The sequence below is a fragment of the Cyprinodon tularosa genome, unplaced genomic scaffold, assembly GCF_016077235.1.
Source record: "Cyprinodon tularosa strain WSP-4 unplaced genomic scaffold, ASM1607723v1 ctg645, whole genome shotgun sequence".
Classification (NCBI taxonomy): domain Eukaryota; kingdom Metazoa; phylum Chordata; class Actinopteri; order Cyprinodontiformes; family Cyprinodontidae; genus Cyprinodon; species Cyprinodon tularosa.
Genome location: NW_024039391.1, coordinates 610,154 through 625,888, shown reverse-complemented (window position 1 = coordinate 625,888; position 15,735 = coordinate 610,154). Strand labels below are relative to the sequence as shown.

At 48.3% G+C, this 15,735-nt stretch overlaps 1 protein-coding gene across 3 annotated transcripts in view; it reads left to right on the top strand.

Moving 5' to 3' along the window:
* The window catches only part of LOC119799046 (wings apart-like protein homolog), a 35,247-nt gene that overhangs the window by 798 nt on the left and 18,714 nt on the right, over window positions 1-15,735 (top strand). For all 3 annotated transcript variants that reach the window (XM_038308727.1, XM_038308728.1, XM_038308726.1), the window contains exons 2-3: window positions 427-935; window positions 14,434-15,133. In XM_038308727.1, coding sequence (XP_038164655.1) covers window positions 449-935; window positions 14,434-15,133 — 1,187 coding nt within the window. In that variant the 5' untranslated portion in view covers window positions 427-448. The remainder of the gene's footprint in view (window positions 1-426; window positions 936-14,433; window positions 15,134-15,735) is intronic.

Here is a 15,735-nt window from a genome sequence, read left to right as displayed (position 1 = left end):
ATCAGATCACCTGCAGCCATGAAGGCAGAGAGGAAAGATTCCTTCATTATCTGAGGGACTGAAAATATCAGGTCAAAAATATATTTGGATCTTTGACACTAATGCTGCTTTTTTAACTTTGTTGTGTTTGTAAATGAATCCACTCTATGCATAAACCTGTTCACATTGATCATATTTAGGAGGAGATGAGCTTGGTTCTAAACATTAGGATCTAAGGAAGCCCAGTTAGAGACTACGTTCTAAGTCTGATTATTCTAATGAATAAAGTTAATCTGGGTCATTGAATTTCTGTTAAATGAGCTCAGAAATGTTTTTTTCTCATATATTTAAGTTGATGAAACAATTTTTAAACTTAAAAAAATACAAATAAAGAAGATGTGCTCTGAAATGTAAGAGAAGACTAATTTCATTGTTTATTTTTTTCAGAGAACATGAACCAGATGCAACAATGACGTCCAGATTTGGGAAAACCTACAGCCGCAAGGGAGGGGAGGGCACGTCCAAGTTTGATGAGGTCCTGTCCACCAAAAAAGGCACCCTCAGTACCAAATGGGGAGACACCACCTATAAGGCCAAGGTGGGCTCCAAGCGAGCCGGCGCTCCCAGGAACGACTCGGTCCTGGAGGTTTACAAGAAGCCCCGCCCCTCCGCAGATGGCCAGGACGACCCGTTCGGCTTCGACAGCGATGAGGAGTCTAAACCAGTGTCGTCCCGGGCAGTTAGCAAGTCCTCGCCCTCCAAGCCGGCCTCAGCGGAGCCTCCGCAGGCGGAGAGGCCGAGCTTCTCCTCGGATGTGGGGAGCTGGTCCAGCTTTCAGGGAGGATCCCACACGGCGCTGTCGGCTGAAGAGACTCTGTGGCCCTCTGGGAATGGGAATCAGCTGAGAGTGATGGAGGACACCGCCCGGTTCTTCAACAGCACCACAGCAAACACAGGTAAGACACACACCATCTCAGCTTAGTCATTATTTGGAAACTTAAACCAATCCTAAACTTAAGAGATCAGCTTTGGAACAAGTCCCACATTCTGAATGCTCCCTGCATGGATGTGACTCGGGAGGAATAGAGGCTGATGTCGACTCTGACCGCCGGTCAGTGTTGATGTTGAGATTTGAACAGCTTTGACGGAGTCCTGGAGGCAAAGTGTGCCTCAGTAGCTGCTCTGGTCTCCTTCTGATGAGCGTCTGCTTTAGTTACATGGAGGCAGTCAGCTGGAGCGCTGCTGAGGACTGAGAACTGCTTGGTTTGGTCTTCAGGTTCTCCTCATAGTTCCTAGGTTCCCTGACCTCCACAGCAGATGTCAGAGGTGCAGCTAAAGAAGGAAAGCAGCATCTCCTTATTAAACCCCGTCAGTAGAAGGAAAAAGTGCCGCTGCTGTCCTGGTGGATGTCTGCACTGACCTTGGATTGATAAAACAAGATGGCGTCTAAAATCCTGCCTGACTGGAAACCGGGCGCCTCTTTCCCTTCAGACTCTGATCCAAATCCTGCTGACTTTACCTTCAAGAAGATCTTGGATCAGTTAGGAGTCCAGCGTGGTTTCTGCTCAGGTCCTCCTGAGGCTCCACTCCGTCCTCTGGACTCGCCATCAGCTCTCCTGTGGGTCATCTTGTCTTCAGGCTGGGATGATCCCTGTTGCTTTTCTGGATTTTTCTTAGTTCTGCCGCTATTAGTAAAGATTATCGACAATGAAAATTTGTTGTCAGGTTTTTCTTTTCGTCGATGGCTGTTTGTTTTTTGGCGGCTAGAAGTAGATGTTAGCGTTTTTCAGGTCTGTGCTACAAACTGCAGGCAGCAGGATAATAAAAGCCAACATATTCTGCCGGCAGGTTTCTACATTTGAAGTTAATTTAGGCGTTAATAAACTGTTTCAGAGGAGTGATCATAGCGCTCTGCATCAGCAGTGCTGCGTCTGACTCCCTGCCAGCTCCCAGATCAGCTTCTCTCATTGGTTGATGCGGCGCGTCCAGCAGAGAAAGTTCAATTTTTCCACCTCCAGCAGCTGCTGCTTCTGAAGCTCCTCAGATGCTCATGAGGCGCCGCTGCTCTAGATGCTGCAGGACCTTCTGCTGCACCTGGATTCGCATCAACCATTGACTTTACATGGAAACCAGCTGCTGCTGCTGCCTCTGATGCTATCGGTCTGAACGTAGCATAAAGCTAATGCCTCTGCATTAATAAGCCTTCCTCTAATTCATCATTATTTTGTTTTTAGGGACTCTGAGCTTTAGGCCAAAGTGATTGAAATGAACAGAAATGTGACTGAAATGGATCTGTGGTTGTGAGCGGTGCGCTCTAACGGTGCTCTGCTCTGATGGGGGCTGAAGGTGTGAACATCAGAGCTCTGCTCCTCCTGGTTGAAGGTCGATGCCATTCAGGATGCAGAGCCTCATGACATCACCCTCCAGCTACCATCTGGGCTTTAAAAGCAGATCTTAGGTATTTAGATTTCCCTGGGGGTCAGTGAGGGAGGGAGTGATGGTGATCTCAGCAAGTGATGAACAACCTGCCGCTTTTCCACTCATGTCTGTGGCGGACGGGTGGACGGGTCCTGAGGAGGAACCGGCGGCAGCGTTGAGACGCATCATCAGTTTGTGTGGACAGTCTGTCCTACAGCCTGTTTGGGATTTTAGGATTATCGTTTTCTGTTGAAGTTTGGGGGAAAGCTGAGGTCATCAGATGTACTACCGCATGGTCACAGTCGCCCTCAGATTGCTTCCTGCTGCCGCCGCCCTACAGCTACTTTCACTGCTCACCTAAAAACACCCTGGAGGCAGAAGAGGTCACAGTTTGATCATTTCATCTCTGAACAGGATGCCCTCAGCGCTCACTGCCTTGTTAATGGAGCAGGGGGAGCTGTACAATATTTAAAATGGCCTCTAAAGAACACGCCGTTAGAAATGTAACGTCATGGTCTCTCTATGTGAAGCTTTGAAGGAAGTATTCCCAGTTTATTTACTGCAGCATTTAAAGTTAGCTCTCATTAAACTGCTTTAGGATAAAAAGGACATGTTTTTATTTTACTGGAAAAGCTCAGCAACCACAGCATAGGACTGGTCATTGTTTCTGCTGCATAGACTGAGGCCAATTCCATTGTATTTAGTCTATTTCTATAGCTCCAATTCACATCAGGTCACTTTCCAGTTCACCAGATCATCCAGTCAGATTGATTCAAAGTTTTCTATCTAAGGAAAACCAGCTGATTGCATCGACTCATTGACTCTTCATCAATCCCTCACACTAAGCATGCTTGTAGCGACAGTGGAGAGGAAAAACTCCCTTTGAACAGGAAGAAACCTCCAGCAGAACCAGGCCATGAGAATATCATTAGTGACTTTCACCAGAGCTGTTTCAGTGCTATGATGAGCTCTAAAGCCAGACTGAAACTCTTCAAAAAGTTCATTATGGTGGAAGTGGTCGGACACAAACTGCTTAATCAAGATATCAGATCAGAAAGGAAGATTGGATATAGGTCTATAATTGACCAAGAGCCTTTGGTATATATCCCTGTAACAGATAGATTAATCACATCTAGAATGGAGGAGGAGATCACAAACATTAACCAGATTTAATGGGTTGGCTCTAATTCTACTAAGATGGAAAAATAAATCTTACCTAATAATATTAATTGAACTTTATTGATCTCACATTGGAGAAATTCCCTCTCTGCATCTAACCCATCTCCTCGGGGAGCAGTGGTCTTGCTCAGGGACCCATAGTGGCCAGCTGTGGTACTGCATCCTTCCCAGAGCACAGAGCGCTGCTCTAACCTCTAGCCCATCAATCCCCTCAGAAATACTCTAAACCAGTAGCTCTGCTGGTGGAGTTCTCAAGGTTCAAACTACCAGTTTAGAAACAAACTTACCTTCTCTGGAAACGTCGTACTTGTTAAGATGAAAAAGGTATCATTTCCAATATAACATTATGATTCTGTATTATTATTTTTCAGACATTTAAACAGGTTTCCATTCAAAAACAATATTTTAAATACCTTCTTTTATTGCGGAGTGATGCAATCATCAGCAATGTTCAGAACGCAGCAATCTCCAGCATCAGTTTGTTCGTTCAACACAAGATTTATATTTTTATACCTTTCCTGTTTACGTGTTCTCATCACCCCCCCCCCCACTGTTAGCCTAAGGACTCACCGAGCATCCAGGTCTGCAGTGGTTGGTACTGAATGACTGTTGATGGTTGAACTGGTTGGCTTAGAGCTCCCAGTGCAGAAGCTGTGCTGATGACTGGGTAGAACTCTTCATTCACCACTAAGATCAGAGACGACCTACTTCTACAGGTCTGACACAGAGGAAGGCCTGGATGGTGAACCGTTTCCTGTTTGAACTCTGTCAGCTCAGCCGTCTTATTGTGTTTATATCTCAAGCAGCCGGACTGGGATTTTCTCACCAGCAGCCATAACTCATCCCAGCTTATATGTTTAATCTCAGCTTTAGTTCTACAGTTAATCTGACTTTCATGAAGACAAAGCTCCTCCATAGAGGCTCTGCTTTAGCACCGGCTGGAAATGAAGCTGTTATTAGGTCATGTTTCCTGTTTCTGTCCAGACATTCGCCCAAACTTGATTTTTTAATTTTTTCTGCCTTCCTAACCAGACGCATCATCAGGCAGGAGGCGTGTTGAATGAAACCAGCAGCTATCAGCTGGTGGTAGGTTTGGCCTGGATGGTTTCTGATGTGGCTCTATGACCCGTTTGCTTCACGCTGTCGGGTCTTTGCACCTGGAGACACTATAGAGGAGGAACTGCACTTTGACTGAAGTTAATTTAACACACTTTAGTGGAGTTCCTGTTCTTTCAGCCTTGGTCTGCGAGGGCTGCAACAAACGATTATTTTGCAAATCAGTTATTCTGTCGATTATTTTTTCAATTAATAATCGGATAGCCAAAGATTTTTTTACACATTAAGCCAGATGAAACTCAAACCTTTCCACTTTCTGGATAGAGCAGATTGACGGACAAAAACATTTTTTTTATCTTGAATGCAGAAAGTGTTTTTTATATATATATATATATATATATATATATATATATATATATATATATATATATTTATTTATATAAATATTTTTACCATTTTTAAATAATCATTACACTGTCAGCTAGAGGCATATTTACAGTCTCTGTTTTCCAGTGTAGTCCTGTTTCTCTGACTGTGACTAACTGGATGTGCTCTCTTCATCCTCTGACATGGGAGCTGGCTCGGAGCTCGTCTGCCTGGCTGTGTGTTTCCTGGACGGGGCCGCCTGTGGAGCTGGTTGACAGTTGCCTTTTGTATCTATGCTTCTTTTTCTATGTCTGCTTCTGTCTCCTTGAACCCCAGTGGGCCTCAGCAGATGGCCGCTCACACTGAGCCTGGTTCTGCTGGAGGTTTCTTCCTGTTCAAAGGGAGTTTTTCCTCTCCACTGTCGCTACAAGCATGCTTAGTGTGAGGGATTGCTGAAGAGTCAATGAGTCGATGCAATCAGCTGGTTTTCCTTAGATAGAAAACTTTGAATCAATCTGACTGGATGATCTGGTTGTTTTATATCTATAAAGTGACCTGAGATGACATGATGTGAATTGGAGCTATAGAAATAAACTGAATAGAATTGAATGTGAGATTAATCCAATTAATTGTTTCAGCCCTAAAGTCTTAATTAGGAAATAGCAGCTAGCATCAATCAGCACCTGGTTTATTTTCAATGGGAAGAAAGCTGTGAACAAAGGGAGCAAAAGAAGTCGTCAGACTTTGTTTTTAAAATGTTCTGCACATCTGCTGCTTTCCTTCAGCCTGGGTCATGATGGCTTCCTGCTTCCTGCTTCCTGCTCAGACACACATTTAAAAGACATTGAAACCTTTTTCAGCTTCCGTTTCAACAGGAATGGATGATTTGTTCTTTCTACAGATCGAGTCTTTTGATTTTCTGCTCTCCACTTTTTGATCTGCTCATAAATGATTAACTTAATGTATTTCATTTGAGTGTTTCTATTTATTTATATAAGGCACAGAGGGGATTACACACTGGAGCTAAGGGTTAGAGCTATAGAAAGTAGATCAGACAGCTGATCCAGACGCTGCTGCCTGCGTCCTCACTAGAACTATAGAAAGTAGATCAGACAGCTGATCCAGACGCTGCTGCCTGCGTCCTCACTAGAACTATAGAAAGTAGATCAGACAGCTGATCCAGACGCTGCTGCCTGCGTCCTCACTAGAACTATAGAAAGTAGATCAGACAGCTGATCCAGACGCCGCTGCCTGCGTCCTCACTAGAACTATAGAAAGTAGATCAGACAGCTGATCCAGACACTGCTGCCTGCGTTCTCACTAGAACTATAGAAAGTAGATCAGACAGCTGATCCAGACGCTGCTGCCTGCGTCCTCACTAGAACTATAGAAAGTAGATCAGACAGCTGATCCAGACGCTGCTGCCTGTGTCCTCACTAGAACTATAGAAAGTAGATCAGACAGCTGATCCAGACGCTGCTGCCTGCGTCCTCACTAGAACTATAGAAAGTAGATCAGACAGCTGATCCAGACGCTGCTGCCTGCGTCCTCACTAGAACTATAGAAAGTAGATCAGACAGCTGATCCAGACGCTGCTGCCTGCGTCCTCACTAGAACTATAGAAAGTAGATCAGACAGCTGATCCAGACGCTGCTGCCTGCGTCCTCACTAGAACTATAGAAAGTAGATCAGACAGCTGATCCAGACGCTGCTGCCTGCGTCCTCACTAGAACTATAGAAAGTAGATCAGACAGCTGATCCAGACGCTGCTGCCTGCGTCCTCACTAGAACTATAGAAAGTAGATCAGACAGCTGATCCAGACGCTGCTGCCTGTGTCCTCACTAGAACTATAGAAAGTAGATCAGACAGCTGATCCAGACGCCGCTGCCTGCGTCCTCACTAGAACTATAGAAAGTAGATCAGACAGCTGATCCAGACGCCGCTGCCTGCGTTCTCACTAGAACTATAGAAAGTAGATCAGACAGCTGATCCAGACGCTGCTGCCTGCGTCCTCACTAGAACTATAGAAAGTAGATCAGACAGCTGATCCAGACGCTGCTGCCTGTGTCCTCACTAGAACTATAGAAAGTAGATCAGACAGCTGATCCAGACGCTGCTGCCTGCGTCCTCACTAGAACTATAGAAAGTAGATCAGACAGCTGATCCAGACGCTGCTGCCTGCGTCCTCACTAGAACTATAGAAAGTAGATCAGACAGCTGATCCAGACGCTGCTGCCTGCGTCCTCACTAGAACTATAGAAAGTAGATCAGACAGCTGATCCAGACGCTGCTGCCTGCGTCCTCACTAGAACTATAGAAAGTAGATCAGACAGCTGATCCAGACGCTGCTGCCTGCGTCCTCACTAGAACTATAGAAAGTAGATCAGACAGCTGATCTAGACGCTGCTGCCTGCGTCCTCACTAGAACTATAGAAAGTAGATCAGACAGCTGATCCAGACGCTGCTGCCTGCGTCCTCACTAGAACTATAGAAAGTAGATCAGACAGCTGATCCAGACGCTGCTGCCTGCGTCCTCACTAGAACTATAGAAAGTAGATCAGACAGCTGATCCAGACGCTGCTGCCTGCGTCCTCACTAGAACTATAGAAAGTAGATCAGACAGCTGATCCAGACGCCGCTGCCTGCGTCCTCACTAGAACTATAGAAAGTAGATCAGACAGCTGATCCAGATGCTGCTGCCTGCGTCCTCACTAGAACTATAGAAAGTAGATCAGACAGCTGATCTAGACGCTGCTGCCTGCGTCCTCACTAGAACTATAGAAAGTAGATCAGACAGCTGATCCAGACGCTGCTGCCTGCGTCCTCACTAGAACTATAGAAAGTAGATCAGACAGCTGATCCAGACGCTGCTGCCTGCGTCCTCACTAGAACTATAGAAAGTAGATCAGACAGCTGATCCAGACGCTGCTGCCTGCGTCCTCACTAGAACTATAGAAAGTAGATCAGACAGCTGATCCAGACGCTGCTGCCTGCGTCCTCACTAGAACTATAGAAAGTAGATCAGACAGCTGATCCAGACGCTGCTGCCTGCGTCCTCACTAGAACTATAGAAAGTAGATCAGACAGCTGATCCAGACGCTGCTGCCTGCGTCCTCACTAGAACTATATAAAGTAGATCAGACAGCTGATCCAGACGCTGCTGCCTGCGTCCTCACTAGAACTATATAAAGTAGATCAGACAGCTGATCCAGACGCTGCTGCCTGCGTCCTCACTAGAACTATAGAAAGTAGATCAGACAGCTGATCCAGACGCTGCTGCCTGCGTCCTCACTAGAACTATAGAAAGTAGATCAGACAGCTGATCCAGACGCTGCTGCCTGCGTCCTCACTAGAACTATAGAAAGTAGATCAGACAGCTGATCCAGACGCTGCTGCCTGCGTCCTCACTAGAACTATAGAAAGTAGATCAGACAGCTGATCCAGACGCTGCTGCCTGCGTCCTCACTAGAACTATAGAAAGTAGATCAGACAGCTGATCCAGACGCCGCTGCCTGCTTCCTCACTAGAACTATAGAAAGTAGATCAGACAGCTGATCCAGACGCTGCTGCCTGCGTCCTCACTAGAACTATAGAAAGTAGATCAGACAGCTGATCCAGACGCTGCTGCCTGCGTCCTCACTAGAACTATAGAAAGTAGATCAGACAGCTGATCCAGACGCTGCTGCCTGCGTCCTCACTAGAACTATAGAAAGTAGATCAGACAGCTGATCCAGACGCCGCTGCCTGCGTCCTCACTAGAACTATAGAAAGTAGATCAGACAGCTGATCCAGACGCCGCTGCCTGCGTCCTCACTAGAACTATAGAAAGTAGATCAGACAGCTGATCCAGACGCTGCTGCCTGCGTCCTCACTAGAACTATAGAAAGTAGATCAGACAGCTGATCCAGACGCTGCTGCCTGCGTCCTCACTAGAACTATAGAAAGTAGATCAGACAGCTGATCCAGACGCTGCTGCCTGCGTCCTCACTAGAACTATAGAAAGTAGATCAGACAGCTGATCCAGACGCTGCTGCCTGCGTCCTCACTAGAACTATAGAAAGTAGATCAGACAGCTGATCCAGACGCTGCTGCCTGCGTCCTCACTAGAACTATAGAAAGTAGATCAGACAGCTGATCCAGACGCTGCTGCCTGCGTCCTCACTAGAACTATAGAAAGTAGATCAGACAGCTGATCCAGACGCTGCTGCCTGCGTCCTCACTAGAACTATAGAAAGTAGATCAGACAGCTGATCCAGACGCTGCTGCCTGCGTCCTCACTAGAACTATAGAAAGTAGATCAGACAGCTGATCCAGACGCTGCTGCCTGCGTCCTCACTAGAACTATAGAAAGTAGATCAGACAGCTGATCCAGACGCTGCTGCCTGCGTCCTCACTAGAACTATAGAAAGTAGATCAGACAGCTGATCCAGACGCTGCTGCCTGCGTCCTCACTAGAACTATAGAAAGTAGATCAGACAGCTGATCCAGACGCTGCTGCCTGCGTCCTCACTAGAACTATAGAAAGTAGATCAGACAGCTGATCCAGACGCTGCTGCCTGCGTCCTCACTAGAACTATAGAAAGTAGATCAGACAGCTGATCCAGACGCTGCTGCCTGCGTCCTCACTAGAACTATAGAAAGTAGATCAGACAGCTGATCCAGACGCTGCTGCCTGCGTCCTCACTAGAACTATAGAAAGTAGATCAGACAGCTGATCCAGACGCTGCTGCCTGCGTCCTCACTAGAACTATAGAAAGTAGATCAGACAGCTGATCCAGACGCTGCTGCCTGCGTCCTCACTAGAACTATAGAAAGTAGATCAGACAGCTGATCCAGACGCTGCTGCCTGCGTCCTCACTAGAACTATAGAAAGTAGATCAGACAGCTGATCCAGACGCTGCTGCCTGCGTCCTCACTAGAACTATAGAAAGTAGATCAGACAGCTGATCCAGACGCCGCTGCCTGCGTCCTCACTAGAACTATAGAAAGTAGATCAGACGGCTGATCCAGACGCCGCTGCCTGCGTCCTCACTAGAACTATAGAAAGTAGATCAGACGGCTGATCCAGACGCCGCTGCCTGCGTCCTCACTAGAACTATAGAAAGTAGATCAGACAGCTGATCCAGACGCCGCTGCCTGCGTCCTCACTAGAACTATAGAAAGTAGATCAGACAGCTGATCCAGACGCCGCTGCCTGCGTCCTCACTAGAACTATAGAAAGTAGATCAGACAGCTGATCCAGACGCCGCTGCCTGCGTCCTCACTAGAACTATAGAAAGTAGATCAGACAGCTGATCCAGACGCCGCTGCCTGCGTCCTCACTAGAACTATAGAAAGTAGATCAGACAGCTGATCCAGACGCCGCTGCCTGCGTCCTCACTAGAACTATAGAAAGTAGATCAGACAGCTGATCCAGACGCCGCTGCCTGCGTCCTCACTAGAACTATAGAAAGTAGATCAGACAGCTGATCCAGACGCCGCTGCCTGCGTCCTCACTAGAACTATAGAAAGTAGATCAGACAGCTGATCCAGACGCCGCTGCCTGCGTCCTAACTAGAACTATAGAAAGTAGATCAGACAGCTGATCCAGACGCCGCTGCCTGCGTCCTCACTAGAACTATAGAAAGTAGATCAGACAGCTGATCCAGACGCCGCCGCCTGCGTCCTCACTAGAACTATAGAAAGTAGATCAGACAGCTGATCCAGACGCCGCCGCCTGCGTCCTCACTAGAACTATAGAAAGTAGATCAGACGGCTGATCCAGACGCTGCCGCCTGCGTCCTCACTAGAACTATAGAAAGTAGATCAGACAGCTGATCCAGACGCTGCTGCCTGCGTCCTCACTAGAACTATAGAAAGTAGATCAGAAAGCTGATCCAGACGCTGCTGCCTGCGTCCTCACTAGAACTATAGAAAGTAGATCAGACAGCTGATCCAGACGCTGCTGCCTGCGTCCTCACTAGAACTATAGAAAGTAGATCAGACAGCTGATCCAGACGCTGCTGCCTGCGTCCTAACTAGAACTATAGAAAGTAGATCAGACAGCTGATCCAGACGCTGCCGCCTGCGTCCTCACTAGAACTATAGAAAGTAGATCAGACAGCTGATCCAGACGCTGCCGCCTGCGTCCTCACTAGAACTATAGAAAGTAGATCAGACAGCTGATCCAGACGCTGCCGCCTGCGTCCTCACTAGAACTATAGAAAGTAGATCAGACAGCTGATCCAGACGCTGCCGCCTGCGTCCTCACTAGAACTATAGAAAGTAGATCAGACGGCTGATCCAGACGCTGCCGCCTGCGTCCTCACTAGAACTATAGAAAGTAGATCAGACGGCTGATCCAGACGCTGCCGCCTGCGTCCTCACTAGAACTATAGAAAGTAGATCAGACAGCTGATCCAGACGCTGCTGCCTGCGTCCTCACTAGAACTATAGAAAGTAGATCAGACAGCTGATCCAGACGCCGCTGCCTGCGTCCTCACTAGAACTATAGAAAGTAGATCAGACAGCTGATCCAGACGCCGCTGCCTGCGTCCTCACTAGAACTATAGAAAGTAGATCAGACAGCTGATCCAGACGCCGCTGCCTGCGTCCTCACTAGAACTATAGAAAGTAGATCAGACAGCTGATCCAGACGCTACTGCCTGCGTCCTCACTAGAACTATAGAAAGTAGATCAGACAGCTGATCCAGACGCCGCTGCCTGCGTCCTCACTAGAACTATAGAAAGTAGATCAGACAGCTGATCCAGACGCCGCTGCCTGCGTCCTCACTAGAACTATAGAAAGTAGATCAGACAGCTGATCCAGACGCCGCTGCCTGCGTCCTCACTAGAACTATAGAAAGTAGATCAGACACTGATCCAGACGCCGCTGCCTGCGTCCTCACTAGAACTATAGAAAGTAGATCAGACAGCTGATCCAGACGCCGCTGCCTGCGTCCTCACTAGAACTATAGAAAGTAGATCAGACAGCTGATCCAGACGCCGCTGCCTGCGTCCTCACTAGAACTATAGAAAGTAGATCAGACAGCTGATCCAGACGCCGCTGCCTGCGTCCTCACTAGAACTATAGAAAGTAGATCAGACAGCTGATCCAGACGCTGCCGCCTGCGTCCTCACTAGAACTATAGAAAGTAGATCAGACAGCTGATCCAGACGCTGCCGCCTGCGTCCTCACTAGAACTATAGAAAGTAGATCAGACAGCTGATCCAGACGCTGCCGCCTGCGTCCTCACTAGAACTATAGAAAGTAGATCAGACAGCTGATCCAGACGCTGCCGCCTGCGTCCTCACTAGAACTATAGAAAGTAGATCAGACAGCTGATCCAGACGCTGCCGCCTGCGTCCTCACTAGAACTATAGAAAGTAGATCAGACAGCTGATCCAGACGCTGCCGCCTGCGTCCTCACTAGAACTATAGAAAGTAGATCAGACAGCTGATCCAGACGCTGCTGCCTGCGTCCTCACTAGAACTATAGAAAGTAGATCAGACAGCTGATCCAGACGCTGCTGCCTGCGTCCTCACTAGAACTATAGAAAGTAGATCAGACAGCTGATCCAGACGCTGCTGCCTGCGTCCTCACTAGAACTATAGAAAGTAGATCAGACAGCTGATCCAGACGCTGCTGCCTGCGTCCTCACTAGAACTATAGAAAGTAGATCAGACAGCTGATCCAGACGCTGCTGCCTGCGTCCTCACTAGAACTATAGAAAGTAGATCAGACAGCTGATCCAGACGCTGCCGCCTGCGTCCTCACTAGAACTATAGAAAGTAGATCAGACAGCTGATCCAGACGCTGCCGCCTGCGTCCTCACTAGAACTATAGAAAGTAGATCAGACAGCTGATCCAGACGCTGCCGCCTGCGTCCTCACTAGAACTATAGAAAGTAGATCAGACAGCTGATCCAGACGCTGCCGCCTGCGTCCTCACTAGAACTATAGAAAGTAGATCAGACAGCTGATCCAGACGCTGCCGCCTGCGTCCTCACTAGAACTATAGAAAGTAGATCAGACAGCTGATCCAGACGCTGCCGCCTGCGTCCTCACTAGAACTATAAAAAGTAGATCAGACAGCTGATCCAGACGCTGCTGCCTGCGTCCTCACTAGAACTATAGAAAGTAGATCAGACAGCTGATCCAGACGCTGCTGCCTGCGTCCTCACTAGAACTATAGAAAGTAGATCAGACAGCTGATCCAGACGCTGCTGCCTGCGTCCTCACTAGAACTATAGAAAGTAGATCAGACAGCTGATCCAGACGCTGCTGCCTGCGTCCTCACTAGAACTATAGAAAGTAGATCAGACAGCTGATCCAGACGCTGCTGCCTGCGTCCTCACTAGAACTATAGAAAGTAGATCAGACAGCTGATCCAGACGCTGCCGCCTGCGTCCTCACTAGAACTATAGAAAGTAGATCAGACAGCTGATCCAGACGCTGCCGCCTGCGTCCTCACTAGAACTATAGAAAGTAGATCAGACAGCTGATCCAGACGCTGCCGCCTGCGTCCTCACTAGAACTATAGAAAGTAGATCAGACAGCTGATCCAGACGCTGCCGCCTGCGTCCTCACTAGAACTATAGAAAGTAGATCAGACAGCTGATCCAGACGCTGCCGCCTGCGTCCTCACTAGAACTATAGAAAGTAGATCAGACAGCTGATCCAGACGCTGCCGCCTGCGTCCTCACTAGAACTATAGAAAGTAGATCAGACAGCTGATCCAGACGCTGCCGCCTGCGTCCTCACTAGAACTATAGAAAGTAGATCAGACAGCTGATCCAGACGCTGCCGCCTGCGTCCTCACTAGAACTATAGAAAGTAGATCAGACAGCTGATCCAGACGCTGCCGCCTGCGTCCTCACTAGAACTATAAAAAGTAGATCAGACAGCTGATCCAGACGCTGCTGCCTGCGTCCTCACTAGAACTATAGAAAGTAGATCAGACAGCTGATCCAGACGCTGCTGCCTGCGTCCTCACTAGAACTATAGAAAGTAGATCAGACAGCTGATCCAGACGCTGCTGCCTGCGTCCTCACTAGAACTATAGAAAGTAGATCAGACAGCTGATCCAGACGCTGCTGCCTGCGTCCTCACTAGAACTATAGAAAGTAGATCAGACAGCTGATCCAGACGCTGCTGCCTGCGTCCTCACTAGAACTATAGAAAGTAGATCAGACAGCTGATCCAGACGCTGCTGCCTGCGTCCTCACTAGAACTTCCCGTTATCTGCTGGAAGTCTCCCTCTCTCTGAGCAATGCACATGGTTGTTATTTATTGCATGAATGTAAAGACGTCCCTGATGCTGTTAATAAGGAAAGTATTCCTCCTCCTCCCGTCTGGACTTGAACCAAACCATCGTCTCTTTTTCGGCGTATTTTCCTGCTCAGTTTTCCCCTGAAGTCGTGCAGATTTAATCCTGCCATCTTTGTCTCTGTAGGAACGTCATGGCAGAACCCGGCGTTGCCGCAGAACCAGCACAGCTACTCGTGGTACCAGAATGCTTCAGACAGCGATAAGCAGCCCCTGTCCCAGACCACCACCCTGAAGTCGGGCTCCAAGGCAGAATCCACGTATGACTCCTGGGACGCCATCGTGGGGCTCCGCCCACAGTCGCCAGTTCAGGAACCTCGGAAGCCGGCCCCCTCGCTCTCCTGGGGTTCCGGTGGTCTTAACTCAGTGCAAAGCCTACACAGGAAGCCCCCGTCTCCTCCACAGCTGCAGCACCTCGGTGAGAGAAACGACGTAATGGGGGGGTCTGCCCCCGCTGAGAAATTCCCCCAGACATCCGCCTCCGTATCGCTGGAAAGGAACTCCAACTGCCGGACGTACAGGAGGCCCAACAAGCAGGGCTCTGGCAAAGCCCCGGACTCCAGCAGCTTCGACGACGCAGCCTTTGGCGTCACACCTGAAGCCCCCCAGACCAAAACAACAGGCAGGGGAGGGGGCCGAGGCAGGACGAGGGACTGCACAGTGCTGCAGCCCTCATCCATTTCCATGACTAACGTCACCAACCAGGACAGGGGCAGGGAGGAGTTCCCTGCCGATGCAGCGCCCCCTAGCGTTGGCCCCTCAGGAGATACGGCAGAGCTTGGAGAAACGGGATGGCAGCGGAAAAAGACGGAAGCGCAGCAGCCGAGGTAGGACAGGTGGTTGGTTTGAAAACCAGCGGATGTTGGCTTGCAGAAGCAGGACTCCTTAGATCACGTCCTCTTCCGTTTCTAAGCTGCTGATGTCAGAATAGTTCCTGACAGAATCGCTTTATTTACAGTTAAATCAATAATTACTGGTTTATGCCAGTTAGCATCAATCCAGTCAGACTGGAGCTGCATCAGGTTAAAATGGAGGATCAGGAAAGGTCTAACTATGACAGAAGACTGTTATGGTCTGTGTGGCGACTGACCGGCTGCGGTTCAGAGCTGGAGCACAGACTGAAAAAGACAACATTAGAGATCACTGCTGAATGGACGACCACGAACTGTTCTAATATATGAACCACCGTTTCTAGGTGAAAAAGATTGGCTGCTTTGTTACGGAGCGTATTGCATTGCAAGAAAAATAAATACGAACGCTTATCTCATAATTACTAGATGCGTATCTCTATATTTGGTCATGACTCATGGAGCCAGTAATAAATCTTATTTAAGAAAACTTCTTAAAATCATCTGTTCCATTGAACATTTCTCTGTACCGCGGTCTGACCTGATGCCCGTTGGAGCTCCGCTCCGGTTTAATACTTCAC